This window comes from Catharus ustulatus, chromosome 13 (genome assembly GCF_009819885.2).
Source record: "Catharus ustulatus isolate bCatUst1 chromosome 13, bCatUst1.pri.v2, whole genome shotgun sequence".
Lineage (NCBI taxonomy): Eukaryota > Metazoa > Chordata > Aves > Passeriformes > Turdidae > Catharus > Catharus ustulatus.
The window spans coordinates 15,292,472-15,314,037 of NC_046233.1; the positions used below are offsets into that span (position 1 = coordinate 15,292,472).

At 44.9% G+C, this 21,566-nt stretch overlaps 1 protein-coding gene across 5 annotated transcripts in view; it reads left to right on the forward strand.

Moving 5' to 3' along the window:
* The first annotated feature begins 585 nt into the window (after positions 1-585).
* Positions 586-21,566, forward strand: part of POC1A (POC1 centriolar protein A) — a 48,543-nt gene continuing 27,562 nt past the window's right edge. For 2 of the 5 annotated variants that reach the window (XM_033071936.1, XM_033071937.1), the window contains exons 1-7: positions 7,236-7,297; positions 8,239-8,323; positions 8,990-9,161; positions 10,036-10,215; positions 11,307-11,414; positions 12,663-12,778; positions 17,024-17,157. In XM_033071936.1, the coding sequence (XP_032927827.1) occupies positions 7,280-7,297; positions 8,239-8,323; positions 8,990-9,161; positions 10,036-10,215; positions 11,307-11,414; positions 12,663-12,778; positions 17,024-17,157 (813 nt within the window). In that variant the 5' untranslated portion in view covers positions 7,236-7,279. Of the gene's footprint in view, positions 5,493-7,235; positions 7,298-7,740; positions 7,914-8,238; positions 8,324-8,989; positions 9,162-10,035; positions 10,216-11,306; positions 11,415-12,662; positions 12,779-17,023; positions 17,158-21,566 lie in introns of those variants that run through there. The other 3 variants (XM_033071939.1, XM_033071940.2, XM_033071938.1) reach the window with 3 other exon arrangements.

Here is a 21,566-nt window from a genome sequence, read left to right on the forward strand (position 1 = left end):
ATGTGTGGGATGCCTCATCTCTGTCACCACCACTCAGCATCCAGGCTCTGGCATCACCTTTGGCATCAGGGCTTTCCCACATTCCCCCTGTGCAGTCTAGTGCAATCCCCTGGGCTGGTCCCCTGGGCTGGCCTCTCTCCCTCATATCCACAAGGACATTTCTGCAGGTGTCAGAGGGGCCCAGCCAGAAAACTCTCCAAACAGAGCCCTGGGGTGTTCAAGGCTGCAGCTATCCCAGCTCCTTCCTGGGCACACACCCTTGGTGCAGCCAGACACAGCCCAGGCCTCTCCTTGCACACAGCCCTTCAGCCCAAATGTAACAGATATTTGGGGTTTCTTCTGTGGTCTGCTCTGGTCACACATATCTCCCTTTCCTCTCTGCAATATGCAGGAATGGTGTGTGGGAAGGAGAGAAGCCAGCTCTGAGCCTTCAGGAGGTGCAAGGCTCCTGAGAGCATAGTGCTTTAGAAGAAGGCCTGGGAAGTTCTGTGCTTGCCTGTGCTGACCAAACTCTCCTGTCAGCAGGAGTTTCTCTAGGAAGGTGGATGTCCCCCTGCCCACTCTGCTCTCATAATGACTGAGTATTCATCCTTTTAGTTTTTCCCATGTGACACTTTCCACAGACACTTGATACTCTTCAGCAGGGTCTGACTGATACCCTCCTTTAGTCTGCAGAGTGGGGACCCAGATTTGAGAAATTCTGAGACAAAGAAATTTTCCATAAGATTAGAGGCTTAAAAGTCAAGGCCAAATGTGATCCAGCCCAGTGCTCAATGTTGTTCAGAAAGCAGCCCCATGGGGGAGGTGAATACTGGAACATTCTTCCATGGCACTGGTAATCTTGATCTGCTTTGTTGGTGGGTGGTGCTGGACCATGCAGTGTTACCTGCTCTGGCCAGGCCAGCACCAGGGGCTGTGTGGCAATGAACCCTGCTGGGTGTGGGTGCTGGACATCTGCCCTGTGAGTCAGGAATTGCATTTCCCAAAGGTCTCAGCTTCTGTGAACTCCTGTGAACTTAGCTAGCGTTTTCCTAGCATCAGTTTTTGTGCACTTTGGGCTCTGGGTTGATGCAATAGTGAGTTCAGTGAAGCCTGAACTCTGCTGACCCCTGCAGACACCAGCAGAGAAAGTTCAGGAACTGAAGGCAGCCACCTGCCCTTGGTCAGCACAGCTGAGCCCCAAGCGCTGGAGACATTTTAAAGCCCGGCTTGATCTACATTCCTGTAACAGATTTTAAGATCTTACAGTGGCTTAAGACACTAGAACCCATGGAAGAAGACAAAGACAACTTGTAGATGCTGAAAAAGCTGCTGATGGTAATCTGGCTGGATCCAACTTGCCAGGTTTTCTCACTCCTGAATCCTTCTCCTTTAGGCTAGTTCTGGAAACTGCAGGCATGTACGAGCTCCCTTTACTCCCTCTCTCTTGGATGGCTTAAGAAGTGTGTAGCTCCAGAGAGGGAGTAGCAGTGTATTCCTCTGGTGCTTCTGCATGCAACCCCTTATCACCTCTCCCCTCAGCCCTTCAGCTATATGGATGAGCAGTGAAAGCAGTACAAATCCACTGCAAGGACTAGGCAGCAAATAAAACAGGGTATGGCAATTAACAGGATGCTTTCTGACTCTCTGCCTAGCACATGCTTCAAATCTAAAGCAGAAATGTTTTCTCAGGGTGTCCTGAGCAACTGCAAAGCCCGGGCTTGGCAGCCCCTTTGCTTTACAACAGCAAAGACCCTCTGCCTGCTGAGTGCTGAGGGCTCCCCCAGCCCTGTCAGCTGTTTCCTGCTGTTGCTATAAATCAGCTTCTGTCACTTTCCTCCCTCTTTTCAAGGCTCTGATAACGAGCACCTAGGGCAGCCAGGTGACCTTTGGCTGAGCTTCCTCTTTAAACTCCAGTGGTTTTGACTTCATTGCCTGGTTGTTATGCAGCAGTAAAGATCAGTTCTGATAGCAGTAGAGGCTCCTGCCCTTCCCTTTCTCTTCTTATGCAGCATCAAAGCTCTCTGAATTTGCTTGAACAGATTTGCATTTAGGTCAGGACTTACTTGAGAAAAGGGTGGGGTTTTTTTTCCTCCTGTCTATTTTTTAGCTCTGTAAGGAAGGGTAATAAGCACAAAGGCAGGTGGGAAAAAGAAATGTGGGCTCTAAATAAACTGGTTTGGCACAAAGGGGAGGACAAAGACATTAGTAAGAGAGAAAAAGTAACAAGCAAGCTACATCTTCAGCTGATGTAAAGCAGCTTCTCCCCGTGGATGCAATGGGACCGTGTCACTGTCATCAGCTGAGCTGCTTGATGGGTCTGCTCCCTTCTCAGGTGTCTGTCTGCAGCTGCCCCTTCCACAGCAGCAGCAAAGGAGCTTGGACAACACCTCTGTGCTGTGAATCTTCATCTACATTCTTTGGCTCCTTGTGTGCTTGGGCTACCTAAGTCCCTGCTGTGCTCTCTGGATGCAAAGTGCCAATAGCAGGGGGTTGTCACATCCCAGGTGGTCATTCGACCTGTGCCATAGCATTGCAGGGTTGGTTGCCTAATGCCCCTGCCCCCATCTCCAGGATGTATTGGGATGGGACACAAAACAGCCATGAAGGACCCATTCTGGGATCATGGGGACAGGACGACCTCATTGTGACAGTGCTGCTAGCAACTGGGAGACCTGGGTGTAGGTGCTGGTTCCAGTTTAGCATGTGCACATTGCATTCACCGACTCCATGTCTCCTGGAGCTCCCTTTGTAGATGGGAAAAGACTTTTTCCCACCACTGGTCTTGTTGAGAACCTCAGCTTCTTCAGAAAAAGTCTCATGGTGGCTTTCTGAAGCTTTGCATGCTGTGCCTTGGAATATTCTTAGAACTGCAAAAGTATGAGTAGAGACTGATATGCTCAGCAGTTTAAGTTTCAACACGACATGTGAGAACTGGTGTTTGTGGTATAGAATTGGTAAACATTAAGTTTAGTTGTAAACTTAGACCCATACACTCTAGAGAGAAATTCAGGGCTTTATGAATTGGGTTTAAAATCAAAGGTTAACTGTAATTTCATGCAAGAACGACTCACCTGAATTTTGGGTGTGTCTGATGCTCTGCAATAGCTTTTGCTGCTTTGCAGCATGCAGGGATCACAGCTTTGGCAGGGCTGGCAGTGCAAGGCTCTGTCGATGTGTCAGAGGGGGCAGATCGTGGGTTCTAATCTCTTTCTGATTCACAGTGATACAAATAAGCCCAGGGAAGGACTTGCTGAGAATTACTAGATAATGCCTAGGTGGCAAACTGGGAAGTGGCATTTGAAAGAGGCAAGCTCAGCACTTTTATCACCCAGAGTTCCGGTATTCTTCACAAAAAAAAGCTGCCTAGATTGGCCTGATTAATCTCTAATGAAACTGTGTTGCATTCCATCCCGTGTTCCTGCTCGCTTTTCCCTCGTTACCCAAGGCAGGCTGTTCGCGGCCCCAGGCTGCCCCCCGGTGCCCATCGGGAGGACGGCAGGAGTCCCTCTGGCCGCGGTGACACCGCGGTGACAGCACATGGCCTGGGGGCTCCTCCCTGCCTGGGCCTCAGGAGGGGGCTGGCTCCAGGGTCACCACTTCAGAGGGATTGGAAAAACCCCATCCTGCCCAACCCCGGGGCAGACAATGCCACAGGGATGTTTGAATGACCTGAACTGGGCTGTTTGAGACAGCTCTGCAGCTGGACCCAATGTGTGCTTCTTCCCAAGGGCCCCTTTGACCCTCCTGACATGAATTTTCTTAAATTCTTTCTCTTGTGACGTTTGTTCTGAACTCCCACAGGTGAAAGTGTCTTGTCAGTAATCTGCTGTCACCTCTAGCTGTTGGTGTCATGCAGTGGCCCCTCAAGGCTGATGTAAGCAAAGTAACCATCCATGGCCACCATAGATGCTGCTCATGTACTATCTAGAAGGCAACTTGGGGTGGTGTTCTGGGTGGTGGAATCCTTCAATTAAAGCAAATGTTTCAATTTCCTGCTTTTACAAGTGGGAGTGCAATCACAACATGTTTCTGGTTTTTAATTTCTCTAAAATGGATTGTACAAGATTCCTTCAAGCCTTGGGTATGTTTAGCATCATGTGTATCTTCTTTTTTTATTTATTTTGGTGCAGAGAAAGAAAAGCTAATATTCAAATGCCAAAGAATTTAATGAGGAACAGGTCAGGTCGTGCTAGAAACTGCTTTAGACTTCCAGATCCAAAATCCATAGCTATGTGGGCAGAAAGGCCATGTCTGAGGGAAGAATGTATCCCTTCAGATGCAGCACCTCAAAGGGCAGGGAGGAATGCACAGCTTTTCAGGCACACAGACACCCCTGAACCAGCAGACTGTCTAGTGCAGGAAGGCAGTACAGCAGGGAGAAGGATGGATACTTCCCTGAGAAGACCAATTAATGGAATTGTGTTCATGGCTCTGCATTTATGAACAAAGCAGGAGTGATTCAGGTAAAGTAAACCAAAACATCTCTTAAACAGATGGCTTGAGTAAGGGCTTGAGCTTTGTTCCCCAGTCTGTTTCCTGGGTAATTCATGGATGGAAAGGAAACTCAAAAAGTTTTGAGTCTCATGCCAGAAATTAAGCAAGTGTGTCCCCTGGTCCACCTCTCCCACAAGGTAAAAAAAGAAAAGTGCAATCCTATTCAAGAAGTTTGCAAAGACAATAGCTTGACATCAAGGAATCCCTGCTGCTTTGGGGCAGGAGACATCAGGAAGAGGATTCTCCATGCTAGAGCTGCTGTTTCTGCATTGCAGGAGTCCAGGGAGCCACATTTCTGCTGGTGTCAGAGGGGCCCAGCCAGAAAGCTCCTCCCCAAAAAGGGCCCTGGGATGTTCAAGGCTGCAGCCACCCCAGCTCCTTCCTGGGCACACACTCCTGGTGCAGCCAGACACAGCTCAGGCCTCCCCTTGTCCACAGCCCTTCAGGACAGCTCTGTGCACACTGCTGGGCTCTGCACTCCCACCACTGGTGGCTCTGAGATGGAGAAGCAACAAATTCCCTTCAGCAGTTTCTCCTTGGGCTGCTCCTCCTGCCAGGGTACCACTGAGATGTCCCCTGCAATGTTCCCCCACAGCACAGCACAGGTACCACAGTGATATGCCAGAACATTCCATTGGAACCTGCTGTCTGTTGGTGCCAGTTGGCCTTTGCTTGCCAGCTGGTAGGACACAGCCAAGCTGTCCAGGGCGATGGCCATGGAGCAAGAGTTCTCATCCCTGTGCTTTCCACAGAAGCTTTGGAAGATGCTGGAAAGTGGCAAGTTTCAGTCAATTTGGTGGAGTGAGAGTGGAAAATGTGTGGCCATCAACAAAGATCTCTTTGAAGTGGAGGTGCTGGGCAGGGATGGACAGCAGGTCTTCCACACACAGAAAATGAAAAGTTTCACGCGACAGCTGAATGCATATGGATTCACCAAAATGCAGCGGAATTTCCAAAGATCTGCCTCCCTGCCTGAATTCCTGGCAGAGGAAGCAGCAGCTTCTGCTCACAGCCAGGTACAGCAGCTGCTCTGCACAGCAACCAGCACTTGTGATAATCTGGGGGAGGAGAGAGACCTGCACAGCAAATAAGGCCTCCTCATAGAGGGCCTTTTGCAGGTTGAAAAGAAACTGCTTTTCATAAGGGGGCTTATAAAAATGAGAAAGAGGGAATTTTTGTGCAGGCAGACAGTGACAGGACAAGGAAGAGTGGTTGTATAGTGAAAGAGGCCAGGTTTAGATTAGATGTTAGGAAGAAATCCTTCCCTGTGAGTGTGGTGAGACCCTGGCACAGGTTGGTCAGTGAGGCTGTGGATGCCCCATCCCTTGAAGTATTCAAGGCCAGGCTGGATGGGGCTCTGAGCAACCTGGGCTAGTGAGTGTATCCCTGCTGAAGGCAGTGGGGCTGGGACTTGATAATCCAGGATCCCTTCCAACCCAAGCCAGTGTGTGTGATTCTGTGATGGAAGGGATGGGGATGGGAGTGAGTGGTCTGGTTTTCATTTCCTTCTCAGGCTGTGCTCAGGCATGTTTGAGTGAGTCTTTCCGACTAGTAGAAATGTGGATAAGAAACATCTGATGAGTTTGAACCCATTAAAACACACACAGACGCAGCATAACCTGATTTCTCTGAATGTCTTTGCTCAGTGTCTTGCTGCATCAAATCTGAAACCTTCCTGTGGTACCTGCCCAATACCAAGCAGATGCATCAAAGGACCAACAAGATTAGCTGTCTGCTCACATCTGCACTGAAGCTGCAGAAATAGTGATATTTAGTTTTCAAAAGCAGTTGTTCTGCTTTTGAAAATCCTACACTGCTCTGCTCTCAGAAGGCAAAACCCTGGGGTGTTGCCTGAACACAACCATCAAGCTTAAGCGTGATCTTTAGCTTCTACAGAAAGCCCTCAGAGTATATGATCCTCTGCTGCAATTTGGAGTGACTTTGGGGTTTCCAGTCTTGGGATAGTGGCAACTAACTCTTCTCCTTTTTCTGTTTTAGATCCTTTACTACTTTAACCCCGGCTTCAACAGAGCTCATCCCTGGCTGTCGGAAACGTGCAAGAGGAGAGGTGTCCTCAAAGCACGGGGCCCAGATGCAGAGAAGATGGAGGAAAGGCCCCTTTAGAAGCCCAGATGGTCAACTCAAGCTTCATGGCGAGGCTGGGCTTCACACAAGTGCCTGTCAGAAAGCAGTGTCCAGTCCATAGTGTCTAATTACTAGTTCTGTTCCTAGGCAGAGATAAATAGAGTTGGATGAAATAGACTTGAGTTGGTATTAAACCACTGGAAGAATGAACCTTTCTCAGTTGTCCTGAGCTCTTTGCACAACCCCAGGCTCAGTTCCTATTTTGAACACTCACAGTCCAAGCAGACGCAACTGATCTCCCACCAGCTGAACCAAATGTTGGAAGTGAGCAGCTCGGATTCTTAGCCCTGGACAGCACGGGCTTGTGGCGCTCCCCTGGCTGGGATCCGGGGACCGTCTGCACCAGGCTCTGCGGCCATTCAGTCCCAGGGCAGGAGTGAGGCCAGGGAGCGGCGTGGTTGGGCGCTGAAGGGGCTGCCCGGGGGGCGGCACCAAGCCTGACAGAATAACTGCTGTAACAGCGCCGGGAGAGCTTTCCCAGCGTGCTGAGCCCCCTGACTGACCGGCTCTGCTCCAAGGAGCCGCTGCACGGCTCTGAGCAGCTCCCGCCCCGCCCCGCCCCGGCTCGGCTCCCCTCAGCCCGGGCCGCCCCCTGAGGGCGGGGCCGTCGCTACGGGGCGCGCGCGGCGCGGGAACCGAACGGCAGCCGCGGGGCATCATGGCCGCCCCGAGCGAGGTGAGCAACAGCCGGCCGGGCAAGGCTGGAACAGCCAGCCGGGGCAAGGCCGCTGCGGCGAGACCGGGCCTGTGGAGCCCTTGGGAACTGCCGCTGAGCGGGGGTGGCGGCGGTGGCAGCCCTTGGGCCGCTGTGTGCGAGCCGGACGGGTTGTGACTGTGCGGGGAAGAGTGAAAGGGGAAGGCAGGGCTGGTGGCGGCCCGGGGGTGTCTGGGGCTGTGGGGGGCTCTGAGGCCGGGATGGCGGTGGGAGGCAGTGCTGGGCTTAGTGGGGGTTGAGTGCTGCTGTGGGGTTGGGAGCAGAGTTTCATGCTACTGCAGTCCTGGGTTTGAGGTGCTGCTGCAGCTGGGGTTGGTCTGTGTTTGTGGAGAGAGGAACCCCCCAGACAGTTCTTTCGGGTCTTTGACTTGAGCCTGACCTCAGGCTTTCGTTGGCCTTTGCAGCAAGCTGCTGTGTGTCTGTCTGTTTTACTGCAGTTCTCGTTCCTCCTGCCTGTTTCAACAGGTGTGTTAAATCTTGTGAGTTTGCCTCTTCTGTGCAAATAGTGGCCTCTTGGCTACACCTGAGCTGAGATGAGCAGCTGTCAGAGCAAAGCTGAGCTTGGCTGCCTGCTCAGGTGATCATGGACATGGCTTATCTGTCCTGCAGTCAGCTTTAGAGTCTCTGTGCCAGCAGCGTGTTGTAAAAATGCATGAGGGATTTGTGCAGTCACTCAAGATCCAAGCTAATAACAGCCTGGATAATTCTCTGCTTTTAAAATTTATGGTATATGTGAAATTTGTGTTTTGTGTTGTGCAGTTGCTTGCACAATGGTTCTTGCCTCTGCCTGTTTTTTGTGGGGTGAATATGTGCCTTGGTTTACTTGTTGAAATATAAAGTGATTTTTTATTGTACAAAGATGGTTCTTAAATCTGCAGTGTTTGAACATTCTTGTCTTCTAGGAAGATCCATCCCTGGAGAGGCACTTCAAAGGCCACAGAGATGCTGTCACTAGTGTGGACTTCAGTAGCACTAAGAAACAATTGGGTAAGTTGTCTGTGTTTTGATGGCCAGAGGATAAAGAGCTGCTTGGCTTTAGTTAGATGGAGGGAGCATTGGAGGTAACTGAGCTTTGCAACAGCAAAAGGTCCTGCTGGTGCTTCTTGCTTAACAGCAAGTTAAACACTCCTCCACTCACCTTGCAAGCTTGTGTTTTTAATATGTTGTGAAGAACTGCTGAGCTGATTTTGGTCAATATTTTGCCACAAGGGAGAGGTGTTGGAGGGAGGTGTAGCCAGGGTGCTTTTAAGTCACCAACTCACTGGTCTTCTCTGCACTGTAGTGACATTTAACCTGCTGCAGCTGATACGTGCCTGTGCCAATGAGAAAGTGATGAGATAACCTTCATTTCCTGAGTGTGTGGAAGATTTGTAACCTGTGTGGCTTCTGCCTCTGCAACTGTTGCATGGCTGGACTCTTGGAAGTAAATTGTCAGTCCAAAGGCCTTGGTTCTTTTTGAATTACTGATGAAATTATATGCATGACAATAATGAGATACACAGCTTTCAATAAACTGGTGAAGCTTCAAGGTCAATGTATTGTGACTGCTGGAAGCTATGATGGTGAACTGAGTGTGAAATGTAGTTTTAATATAATTGGAGAACTAATGCAAGTTTGGTTTTGTGTGGTTTTGTTTTTCCTTTTTTATTTCAGTAAGTGGCTCAATGGATTCGTGCCTGATGATCTGGAGTATGAAGCCTCAGATGAGAGCCTATCGCTTCATGGGCCACAAAGATGCAGTTTTGTGTGTCCACTTCTCACCTTCTGGTCACCTTGTGGCTTCAGGCTCTAGAGACAAAACAGTCCGTTTGTGGATCCCTAGTGTGTGAGTACCTATTCCCTTCTGCCTCTCTTTGTGTTTAACTATGGCTTGGAATTTCTTCTTACTTCTTTGTAGCAATTCTCTGGCTATGGGACAGGGATCTGTTTGAGGGAAAGAGGAACCCCTGTGTCTGTGTCTTCAGTTTGTGAATATGGAGCTCCTGATGGTACAGTACATGCTGGAGGCAGATTTTGGACCAAGGGTTCCGTAAACCTGTTGGATCTCTTAAATATGCTGTGCTTTAGATCTCTAAATATCCCCTGTGTTTATTTGCCAGAAAAATGCTTCTTGAATTTTTGGAAATGATGTGTAAATAAAAATGAACACATTTGAATTGCCTGGCTGAGTTGATGGCAGTTTGCTCACAGCTGTACAGCATCAGGTGTGCTGAATTCAGTCGTGTTATTTCTTGTGTGATGTGGCACTGGAATGGCCAACTGGAGCATGGACTATTACAGGAGCAGTTGTGAGTTTGTTGCTTACTTGGCTCTGTCTAAATGAAATGTGGAAACACCTCTCTCCTTGCAGCAAAGGACCTGGCAACAGTATCTCTGTCTTCTTTTACACTGATGTTTTCATAAATGTTTAAATGGTTGCACAAATTAGGTGTAGCAATTTTTCCACTTTATTGGAAACATGGATTGTTTCCTGTTGGTTTGGCCTCCAATATGGAGCTGAAGCAGCTGGTTTTAGCTGTATTGCTCATGATGCATGAGCACATTTGGGGTTGATCAATTTTTATCCTAATGCGGTCACGTGCAGTTCCCATAAAGTGGTGGCTACTAGCACTGCTCAGCATCCAACTCTGTGTTTTGAGGTACAGAATGTCTTTGCTGCCCTGTTGGGCAGGTTTAAAGAGCTCTTCTCTTCTGTGTAGCAAAGGAGAATCGACTGTGTTCAAGGCTCACACAGGAACTGTGAGAAGCGTTCATTTCTCCAGCGATGGCCAGTCCTTAGTTACAGCTTCTGATGACAAAACAATCAAAGTGTGGACAGTTCACAGGCAGAAGTTTCTGTTCTCATTGAACCAGCACATCAACTGGGTTCGCTGTGCCAGGTGAGTACAGCTCTCTGATGAACTGAGATGGAGATTTATCCCTCAAAGGAGAGGCTCAGTGTCATGGTCTGGTGCAATACATTTCTGTTCAGGGTGATTCAGGTGTGTTTAGTGACACACCTGACCTGCAGAGACATCCTTTGAGTAATAGTCTGCACCCACTTTGTGTTGCTCCAGTAATCTCTGTCAAGCAGAGGCTGTCTTGCTTTGTCATTTGTTCTGTGTTTTGTTTTTACCTGGTAAGGAGAATTCTGTGTTTTAGAGTTGCTAATAGAAAAAGAGGTATTTCTGCTATTAATTCAGCTTTGTTTCTTTACACTTGTCATGCCCTTGTTAAAATGATTGCCTGTGCTACCTCCAATATGTTGCAAGTGCAGCCGTGATGATACCATTATTTCCTGAAAACTGTTTCAGATTTGGTTTCAAGGAGTTATTTATGCATATATGTATCTAGGATACAGCCACGGTTCCTCTGTAGGTGGAGAGTTCATTACAGTTCTGGAATGTGGTGGTGGCAGTGGCTGGTAGCACTATAGACGCCCACAGAAGAGCAGAAAGGATGGACTTCCAGTATGTCTGACCTGTAGTTAGGCACTCAAGTGCTGATTCTGTAATGTGTATGCCTCTGAAGAGAGATCTGGATCTGTCATGTGTATGATACTTTGAGATGGGAGCTTAATATATTCTCCTAAGGCACTGAATGGTGAAGGCTGTGCTGCAGCTGTGTTCTTGGAAGTGACTGTGTTGCTCTGAATCCTGTGGCAAAGGCAGGAATTGTTTTGAATCAGGGCAGAGAAGCAACTTGTGGTGCACTTAAATTGAAACAAGTAAGACACAAGATCTTAAGTCAGAGTCAAGACTTTCCTGAGGGTTATTTTGTATCTCATGGAGTTTGGGATAGTTTGAGTACTTAGGGCTTGCTTCTTTTTCCCTCCACTTAGTGATTGGATTTTCAGTCTCACTGATGCCTCTGTGACTTCTTGAAAAGTGAGGTGTGTTTACAGACATACTCTGACACCTGGCCAAATTCAGTTGACCCTGTACTCCTCTCATTTGAGGGCTTTTCTTAACTGCTGTAACTGTTGCCTTAGATTCTCTCCTGATGGCCGATTGATAGTGTCATCCAGTGATGATAAAACTGTCAAGCTGTGGGACAAAACCAGCAGAGAATGCATCCACTCCTTCTGTGAGCATGGAGGGTAAGTACCTGGTGGTGATGCCTGAAGTGGGGCTGCCTGGGGAATTTACACCTGGTTTGTGAGGTTCAGAGATCCTTGTCCTGGCAATTATAAAACTGCTTAAAAAACCATTAGTGCTTCTTATAAAAGTAGCCAGTGTGAGGGCTCTGTCCAGAATTGCCCTGGCCCCTTTGCTCAAGGTTAGAGCTGTGAGTGTTATGTTTCGTTAACTGTCCAGCACATCAAGCCTCAGTTTCTTTGGGCTTATTTATTTTTGGAGATGCTTTAATTCCTTATTTCTTCTTTTATTTTGCTCTGAGTTGACATAAATTGAAAATGCAGAAGTCTACTGACAGAGTGGTACTTGGATGCTTTGATTCATCTTCAAGTTTTTAAATAATGAGGTTATTCAAAAACCCTGGTTTGCATTTAGAAAACAAGCTGTTACATTTGGAATGCTGAGAGACAATAAAAGATAATTTACCCAGAAACATGAAACAAATCCTCAGAGAACTGAGACTGGAATCTCCCTAATTCATTGCTGCACTGAATTTCTAGTGCAATATTACGTTTCTAGGTAAGACAAATATTATTAAGACAAATCCAGACATTATTTTTTTCAGTGCTCTTAAGTATGTCTTGTCCAAGCAACCCATTGAAATAACTTTTTCAGCACTTGCTACAAGAATACTCAAAAGATAATTAATTTTGTCCAGTTTGTTTGGTGAGGAGTTACAAGGTATCTTTCCCAGAAGAGCCTGAAGCTTTTATTGTATTAATGTTTTCAAACTAAAAATTGATTTGATTCAGGTCCAGAAAGAAATTTGGCCTCAGTCTTGCTACTTCCCAAGTGGCAACATATGATTTCAGGCACAAATACACCAAGTTCCATCTTAAATTTAGTTAACAGAAAAAAAAAACTCTCTTCAGTCTTGTACACATCACTCTGGAAATAATGTTAATTTAGTAGAAGACATATATTATGCAAACATTAAATGAACACTTGAAAATGTTGTTATGACAGCTGGATCCATCAGATTTCAGTAGGTTTGTGTCTACAGCTCCTACACCTGGAATGTGAACTACTGAAGATGTGCTTAGGTAGGAGCCTGCAGTCTGCCTGGGGTTAGAAGCAAGGTCTTAAATGAAATGTAGCAAAATAAATTTTCAGCTTATCTCCTCCTTTCCTTAACATTCAATGTTGAAAAGGCTTTTTTGCTCTTTGGCAAGAGTTAAACATCAGCAGCTGGGTTTGGTTGCCATTGACAGGTTTGTGAACCACGTGGAATTCCATCCCAGCGGGAACTGCATTGCGGCGGGCGGCACGGACAACACGGTGAAGCTGTGGGATGTCAGGATGAACAGGCTGCTCCAACATTACCAAGGCAAGTCAAGACCTTACAAAAGTTCAGCCTTTCCATGTATTGATGCAAATTGCTCTGAAGTCCAAGGATTGTTTCTCCATCAACTTCTGCTTTTCCAGAAGGGCACTGGGTTAGGCCTGCCTTCACCAGATGTGTGCTTTGCTTTGTGTTTATCTCCAGAACGAGTTCTGAAGCTGACCTGTGAGGTGCAGGTGAGCATGGATCTTACCTGTGATGCCATTTGGCTCATATTCAGTGTTATGAAGAAGATGGTGTGCAATAAAAAGGATGTGGCCTCTGCCTCTGAGTAAGCCTATAGGAGGAGTCAGAATTGTATTCCAGCAGTTCAAAATATTAGGTTCTTTTATGAGAAAATTAAGGAAAGTTTAAAAAAAAAAGGAAAATCTAAATCAATCAATTGCAATTCTATACTATGATCCATGTTTATGGTTCCTTTTCCAGACTCTGTTTTTCAGCTTCTATATTTAGCTTTCATGATGCCAAATGGCATCTCCTCCCATTACCTGTTCTTGTCCCGCTGATAAGTGCTGCTGTTTGGTAGATCTGGATAGGAAAAGGATGCTTTCCTATCTCTGCCACCTTCTTTGAGATTGATTGACCTGTTCTGTGCATTAGTTTCTTGTGCTGAAATGTGGCTCTTCTTTGCTAATAACAGTTTTTAAGGTTGCTGTGATATTTGAAAATTAATACATACTCAAACAGTGTTTCCAGTGTTGATAATTTATTAAACTTAAACTTATTTAACTTCACTTTCCCTGAGGAACAGCTTCTGGCATGCTCATAAAGCAGATCAGACATGGGGCTGGGGCTTGGTGTGTTCTTTCTGCCCTCAACATCAGCTTTTGTGTGTTCCTACTGTGACAGCCTCCCAGCTTCAGTCATTCTTCTGGATCACAGTCACTCCCAGCTCTCTGATAGTTAAAAAAATCTGATAGAAACCAAACTTTTTGACGACTATTGTTCCAATTAATCAGTATTGAGAGTGCAATTTGTGTAATAAGTATTGTTAACTTGTGGCCCATATCAAAACTTGGAAACGCCTTCCTGAAGTCTTGTTGCTAAAATCAGTAGTGTTTTTAAATACTTGGGCAGTGTCAGGTTGTCCTTTAACCTGCTTTATCAGCTTTTCAATGGTGGTAAGATCTGCAGTGCATGTTTCCAGCCACAGTATAACTTGGCTCCAAAGTCATCTTTTCCTGCTTTCCACTTACTGCTATTAAATTGTCCAAATCTAATGTGGTTTAGGCTTGGCTGCCAGGTTTATTTTTTGTCTTGGAATGATGTATTTCCCTGGTATCCCACCCTTACTAAATGGCATTTTAATGTGACACCCTTGCTATTGAAATGATAATTTTCCTGGAGTGAGTGTTATTTTTAACAGCTACTGTGTAAATCCTGTGTATTAAACTTTGAACTAAAAATAGTAATATTAGCTAAAGAAACCTTGAATTGGGATGGTGGCTTTTTGCAGTCACTTCATACACCCATGGCCACAAACTTGTGTGTTTGTTACAAACACTTGATGTGTTTGTAACATGTTCTGGAGATGTGTTTGTAAATCCTGCCTTTCTTTATACTAGCCTCATTTTGGCTAAATCTGGCTTAGTTTTGTGGCTCCCCTGGGAGGCTGCCAGTCCTGTCCCACTAGATGGCATCTGTGCCTTCAGAATGTGCTGCTGCTGATTTCCAGGGAATCCATTTTAAACATGGAGCTGCATGGAGGAGTTAATAGACGAGTAGCCCTGCCTCGGGCTCTTGCGTCTTAGGGTTGGGCTGGTTTCCAGCACCGATTAGTCTTTTAGCAGTGTTGCTCTTGTTGCCAGCACTTGTTCCAACTGTGACATTTGTAAATGAAAGTTGGAAGTAGAGAGCAAACTGCAAAACCTTTTGTATGGTGTGTTTTTCTTTGAGCCAAGCAAAGTATGCTCTGGTCACGTTTACTGTCCAGGAGAACACACAGATGCTTTATTCGGTTCTCTGCTTGGCTCTGACTCTTTTTGTGCAGCAGGTTTTGCACAGCCCCTACAGAAATGGCCAATGTTTATTGCCTGATATTTGTTCCCTGTCCAAAACTGTGTATGGGACACCTCTGTAGCAGATCTGTGGAAACAGCTCTAACCTGTATTTTATTTCTGTTTTAAAAAAAAAAATTGGTACTTTTATCCAGTTTGGATGGGGCTGATGGTGGTTATCTGTTCAGTAGAGACTGTGGTTTTGTCAAGTTCATCCTAATTTATCTTCTCCCTGGTGATTACTAAGGGTTGCATTACATAAAGTAAGTGTTGTGGGGTTGGGACAGTTTTGTGCAGACTGGGAAGACTCAATTTTAGATGTTAACCCCAGTATAAGTCCCCTAAGAGCTCTTGCCTTGCTAGGGCTTGGCTGGCAGAAGGGTGGACTTGTAGCAACAAATCACTGGGTGATACCACCTTGTACTGCACTGGATTTCTGTTTACAGCATGAAATCAAGTGAGGTGGCAGGATGTGTTGGCACTTTTTTTGGAGAGGTGTTCTGAATGGTTTTGTGAGAGGTATGAGCTGCTTTGACAGCAGAGATGAACTTTTCTCTGAGTTTACAAGAACCCAGAAGTCCTTGGGCACAGAAGCTGCAACTGCTTGTGCAGCCTCAGTCTGTGTGATTTTTTTTCCATTATGGAAAGGTTTTCCTGTGATGCTGGAAATACTTGATTTACTGTCTGGAATTTGGAAGATGTGATACATTGCTAACCTTGTCTCTTTCTGATGTGATTCCTTTCAGGACTTCCCTAGTTGACAAGATACATTTGCATTTATCTGAATATAGACATTAAGGGGGTGAGGAATATTACAAATCGCTCAAAAGAGAAAGATATTTATCACTCTTTCATAAGAAAAAACTCCACACAGACCTTTTTGTCCTTTAATACATAGCATGATACAGGGCTGGGGGTAGAGGAAGATGTAGCTGTGTGACAGAGACAGTATTCACCAACAAGAATAACAGTTTAAAAGTTACCTGTGTTAAGGTTTTCTTGTGTGTTTTTTTAACAGTTTGGGTCAAGAGGAGTTGTTTTCAGAACTTGGCTGAGGTATTCAGTGTTCCTGAGATTTTCAAAAGTAGAGGCTTTTTGTTTTACAAGTGGCAAGGTTATTTCAGCTATCTGCTTCAAATCCACATATGCAAAAATAATATTGAGTTCTAATGTATTTAAAATAATATTTTAAGGGGTTTCTTAGCATGCAGTGTGCATTCAAAATGCACAGCAGACTCTCAACAGAACATAAATTTAGTTGGGTGTGATGCATCAGAAGTAGTAGTTTTGAGATACCAGAACATTTGGAGGGCATATAGTATAATTAAGAATAATTGGATGGTTAAATCCCTCCTCAGGCATATTAATACTCTGTAATGTCACATACACTCAGGAAGCTGGGCATATGTGAAGCACTGCATGTTCCCATAAATAAATATGTTCAATAGCTTGTTTTATAAAAGTTTGGGGAGGGAAAAAAGTCATTTATTAAATGTTTAATGTTACACTGAACTTCACTGAAGAAGTTTGACTTTTTTCCTAGAACATTTTCTGTAGCTTTTTTCAAAATAAATCTTGGGCTTCATCTCCATGCAGGGAAAATGGCTTTATTGCAAGTTCACACTCTTGATAGTCTATTTGTATTTGTTTTAAATATTGTATTTGGTGAGACAAATAGGATGTCTGAGGAAATAATGCTTATACTGGACCATTTTCAAGTTGCTCTTATTTCCTAGTTTCTGGCTAGAATCAGATAGTAAACCAATACAAGCTGTGCAGTGTCAACTCTGAGTGTCTTCATTGTAATTTCAGTCTTCTCAGTGTCCTAACATATAGATTTTAATCTAGAGTGACTTGAGAGTGAGACCAGCAGCTCCCCAGTAGTAAAGTGCATCAATGTCCAGCACTCTCACAGAATCCTGTAGTTCACTGCACAAACAATACATTTTGGGGCTATACTGGAAGCTTTTGTGGCATTAAATCTCCCTGAATAATTGGCAAAGCTTCCTTTTTCCTTTCAGTAAAGTAGTGCCTATTTTTACAAGAATTGAGTTACTGTTATTGTTCTCCAGTGCTTTGAAGAGCTTTTGTGGCATGTTTCCCCCACAATAATTTTCCTGTTAAATTTTATAAGAGAAAATTGGAATGTGCTTGTGTTTTATTTTATTCTTTTGCCTTGGGCTTATGTAAACTGCTCTTGGTGACTATTATGCTTTTTTTTTTCCATCCTTAGTGCACAGCTCTGTGGTCAACAGTCTTTCCTTTCATCCCTCTGGAAACTATCTGGTTACTGCTTCCAGTGATTCAACTCTTAAGATTCTGGACTTACTAGAAGGAAGACTTCTCTATACTCTGCATGGTCACCAGGTGAGGCAAAGGCTTTCTTACAGCAATGTACAGACTCATAATAAAGTGAGCAAATCCACACTTGAGACTTTCATTCTTCATGACCAGAAATTGTTTGAAAACTTCCTTGTGTAAAATCATGATTATAATGCTAATAATCTTTGAGATCATCACTGTTTTGAAGGGAATGAGGTAAGGCAGGAATGGAGAGAATGAGAAAGCAAGACTGAAAGTGAGCTCCAGTACTGAGGATTCAAGTCTAAGGCAGAAAGAACTCAGAGCAGCACCCCAGACTCTGACTGACCCTGTCAGCCTCTCTCTAATGCAGCTCTTTCTCCCTCTCTAGAGAGCTGCAAATAACACTTGGCCCCCTGACATATGTGTTTTGAAGATAAATGCTGTTCACCTGGCAGGAGACTCAAGAACAGTAGCAGTAATGTAGAGGAAATCTATTTTGGGATTTGATTTGGGAACATCTTGTAAATGGACTGAATCATACAATTAAAGGTGATAAATGGTGCTGGTTAGTTAAGTTTAACTGATTGGCCTATTAGTATTATGCTGCTGGATGTGTTGCTTGTAAGGTTAATTTTATGAATGCCTGGAGCTCTCTTTCTAAATCTTAAATGAAAATAAATGGACTAATTTGATGGTCCATGTGGAGTGTGAAAAAAGCAGGCCTGCCTTAAAGCTTCCCTTTCCAAAGGGACAAAGAGAACAGAAATTCTTAACCCACTTGTGTCTCTTTTAAAATGGGGGTTGAGTTTTAAAGCATGAAAACTATCAGGGGAAAACCACAGCCTGAAGCTTTTTGGAGATGATGGGGATTGTTGTGGGCAACAGTGGTGTCTGTGTAAACTGTAAAACTGATAATTCTGTCTTCTTGGGGCTTTGTTTAGTGACTGCCTTGTTTGATCTATAAAAAGGTCAAGTTTCTTCTGTAGCTTCTCTTTTGCTATATATTAATTAAATTTGCTTTTTTTTTTTTTGGTAATATTAATGGAAAAAAATAGGAAAACCTTATGCTTAAGTCTTTCATGAAGTAGAGCTTTGATTAAAACTGATCAAAGAGTTTAACTGTTAGAAGAATGGGGAGGAAATTACAAATGCTGATTATCCTAACATGTCAGCCTTGGCTGTATAAAACTGTTCTTGGAAGACTGGACTAAGTGGATACTCCTATCAGATAGGGGCTGCAAAGCTTCTGTTGCCTTAATCTTGTTTTTGTATTTGTCTGTTGTGTTAATCTGCCAAGGGAGTTCTTGGGAAGCAGCTTCCTGGAAAAGGGTAAGAATCCCCCATCCCTCAGGAAGGGATGTGCCTGGTTATGGTTCAGCAGGAGGCTAAACCTGCTTTCCATTTTCCTCCCATTTGAGCTGCTATCTGTGCCTCGATGACTGCAGTACTACAAAAAAAGTTTATCGTTGACTGAGAGTCCAAAACTGATTATGGTGATGGAGGTCTTCAGAATGAGCAATAGAAAGTCCCTTTAGGCTAATGTTGTACTTAACATGAGGCTTTAACAGAACAGTTTGTGGATCATCTATTCAAAAGCAGAATTAAAGCTCCCTGTTCTTCCACCCTGCTGCTTCAGGTCAGTAGAACAGTGTCTGTCTCTCCCTCCTGGGCATCTAACTGGCATTGGAAAAGCTTTGCCTTTGGCCCAGCTGAAGAGTAGCTGCTGTCGTGGCATTTACAGCTCCTTCAGTTTGGAAAAGAGTGCAAGTATTGAAGTGCCAGCGTAGCTTTCTGGTTGTCCTTAAGGGTATTGCAGTGAGATATCTGTGGAGCTCCTCCTGGCATAGTCCTTCCTGGCATTGCCTGTCTGGCATGTGCTGGATTCTTGTGGGCTGGTTCTTTTACTGCCTGATTAAACAGATACCTTGCTTTTCCACTAAAACCATATGGTACCCTGTGCTTTGTTCCCAGTGAGCCACTGTCGGTGGTTACAGGCTGTTCTTGTCACCAGGGGTGGAGCCACTGGGGTGGATTCCTGCCCTGGCTGCTTCTCCAGCTAGTTCTGCTCACAGATAAATCCAGGTTACTTAATAACAAGGGACTTTTTTGTCCCCTTTGTTATCACTGTGATTTGTGCCAGTATCCCCAAGAGGCTAAAAACAAAGTGGTGTGGACTATTTTGGTCATTGAATTGATTTGCCTTTTTAAGTGAGTGCTACAAGTTAGTCACCAGATGGACAGCATGTTCTGAAGATGTTCTTGAGTTGTGACTTTTTGAGGTTGAACATTCTGGTTGACACTTTGTTCCTGCTTGGACAGCTGGCTGCTGTTACATTGTTCTGGGAAGGCTTCATGCAAGTGGACACTTGAAGGAAAAAAACTTTAAGGTCCTTTAGACATACTTTGACGCAACTGCTGGAGTGCCAGGAATTTGTTAGCAGCTGATTAGCTGTAGTTTACATGGGGAGGTTGGCCAAGTTTACATTGCTGTCTTTAATTGAAATGTAGCTGGCTCCTTGTAGCAGAAGGATCATTAGAGACAGAAGTTTGCAGCTTGGAGCTGACATCTTGCAGCTGCAAAATATCATTCTGTATTGTGCTGCATATTTTGGTTCTGGAGTGCTTCAAGCTGTAAAGTGCTCTTATCTAATTCCATACAGATGAGACACTGGCTTGGTATGTAAATGCACCTCTAGTACTGAATCAGTTGAAGAACAGAATGTTTTGAGGCCCCTAAGCCACCCCCAGAGAGTTACTAGAGGAGAGCAGGTATGTACGTGGTACTTGTCTGCCCTTTGGAGTGGTTTCATTAGAGCATTTCCAGATTGACTTCCTCCGTGGAATGGAAGTTCTCAGTAAATATTTAGAAAATATCTCATGGTTATGTTCATAAATAGGAAGACAGAAAATGCAAAGTTACAATTCCTCAAGCAACCTTGACTTGAACTATGAAGTAGCTACTTTCTACCTACCTGGGGAGCATCAGTGCTCCCTGCTTTGCTCCCTGACTAATGAGTAAGGTCCTGAGCAAGTGCACAGGAAACAAATGTGCTCCTTTACTGTCAGCTTCTAGTTCTGCCTAGCATTAAACATCTGTGTGGGCCTGATCCTCTTTGAAGGACTACATAGAGGTTAAACGAAAAAGAAAGAAATGTGTCTTGCAAACAACAAGCAATTGACTTTAGGTTAGCATTTCTGATCTTGAAAGGAAATATGAGTTCTCTGTCCTTGTCTTGTGTTTTTATAAACTGAGGCTTTCAGGAGTTAAAGTGGCTGAAGATTCAGCTATAAGATACCTGTGTGAATTTTCCCTATGTTAGTTGTAACCCTTACTCCCTAGTGAAAGAGGGTGCAAATGTGACTTGCTCAGGAATATCTCAGCCCTCTCAGACATACTGAGAATCCTTGGGACTTCTTGTCAGAGGTATTCCACCTGAAAACATCCCTCTTGTCATTGTCACCTCTGTTCCCTGTGCTTTTCTCCTTGGTTCTTTTCCATTCTCCCTTTCCTATGTGACTTGCCCTTTCCTCCCATGCATGAAGCAGCTGAAAGCGCTGTCAAGGGTGGCAATGACTGCTCTGTTTGTTCTTAGTTCTTTTATGCCTAGAATTGATGATGCCAGGGCTGGGATCCCAGTGTGCTGGTTGCTGCTGGATTTGCTTCTCAGGCCTTCTCTCCTCTCATGTATCCTGTTTCCCTCTGCACTAGTTAGTCTGTTCCTGGAGAGTTTGGCTAAATATACTGGCTCCAAGTTCTACATCTCCTTTTGTGGCAGTGGAAGAGGAAGCTCTCCTTTAATTCAAGGAGAGCATCCTCTAGATATGCCTTATTCCAGCTCTTAGCACTTTCCTTGTTCTCTTACCTGACTTTTCTCTACTATGCATTAGTTTTTTTGCAGGACTGAAACAAAAAAAGTAAAAATCTACTGACATCCTTGACCCCACTTGTCTCCAGCTTCCTTCCACACCACCTCTCCTTTCATAGTGCAGACAGTGCATCATTAAACTACTCTTCTCTAGTTTATTCCTGGACCCTCTCCAACCTGGCTCTTGTTTCTTCTGTTACACTGAAGCCAAAATGTTAGCTCTGTTCCTAGCTGAAGCCTGGAAGTCTGGCCTCTCTTGACTTGCCTGTTGGTGTTGGCCCTGTTGTTGTTGAGGTGACATGCCTTCTGTGCCCAGCAGCTCTGGGAGAAGAAAAGGGTGCTCAAGAGGAATTTATCTGTGATTGTCCACTCATTATTTATGGATGGTACACATTCATCTGCTGCCTGTGTGCAGGTGTGACTCTGGACTCCAGTCATATTTCTCCAAACTAAACACTTGGCCTTTCTCTTAAGTGTTTCTTTCAGAGACATCTATTTTTAGCTCTACCCTTGAAAGCTTTGTTCTGGGATGCTATTCCTGTTCTCTTATGTCACCCTGTGTCAGTTGTTACTGATGCTATTAGCATCCTGCCAGTCACTTGGTGG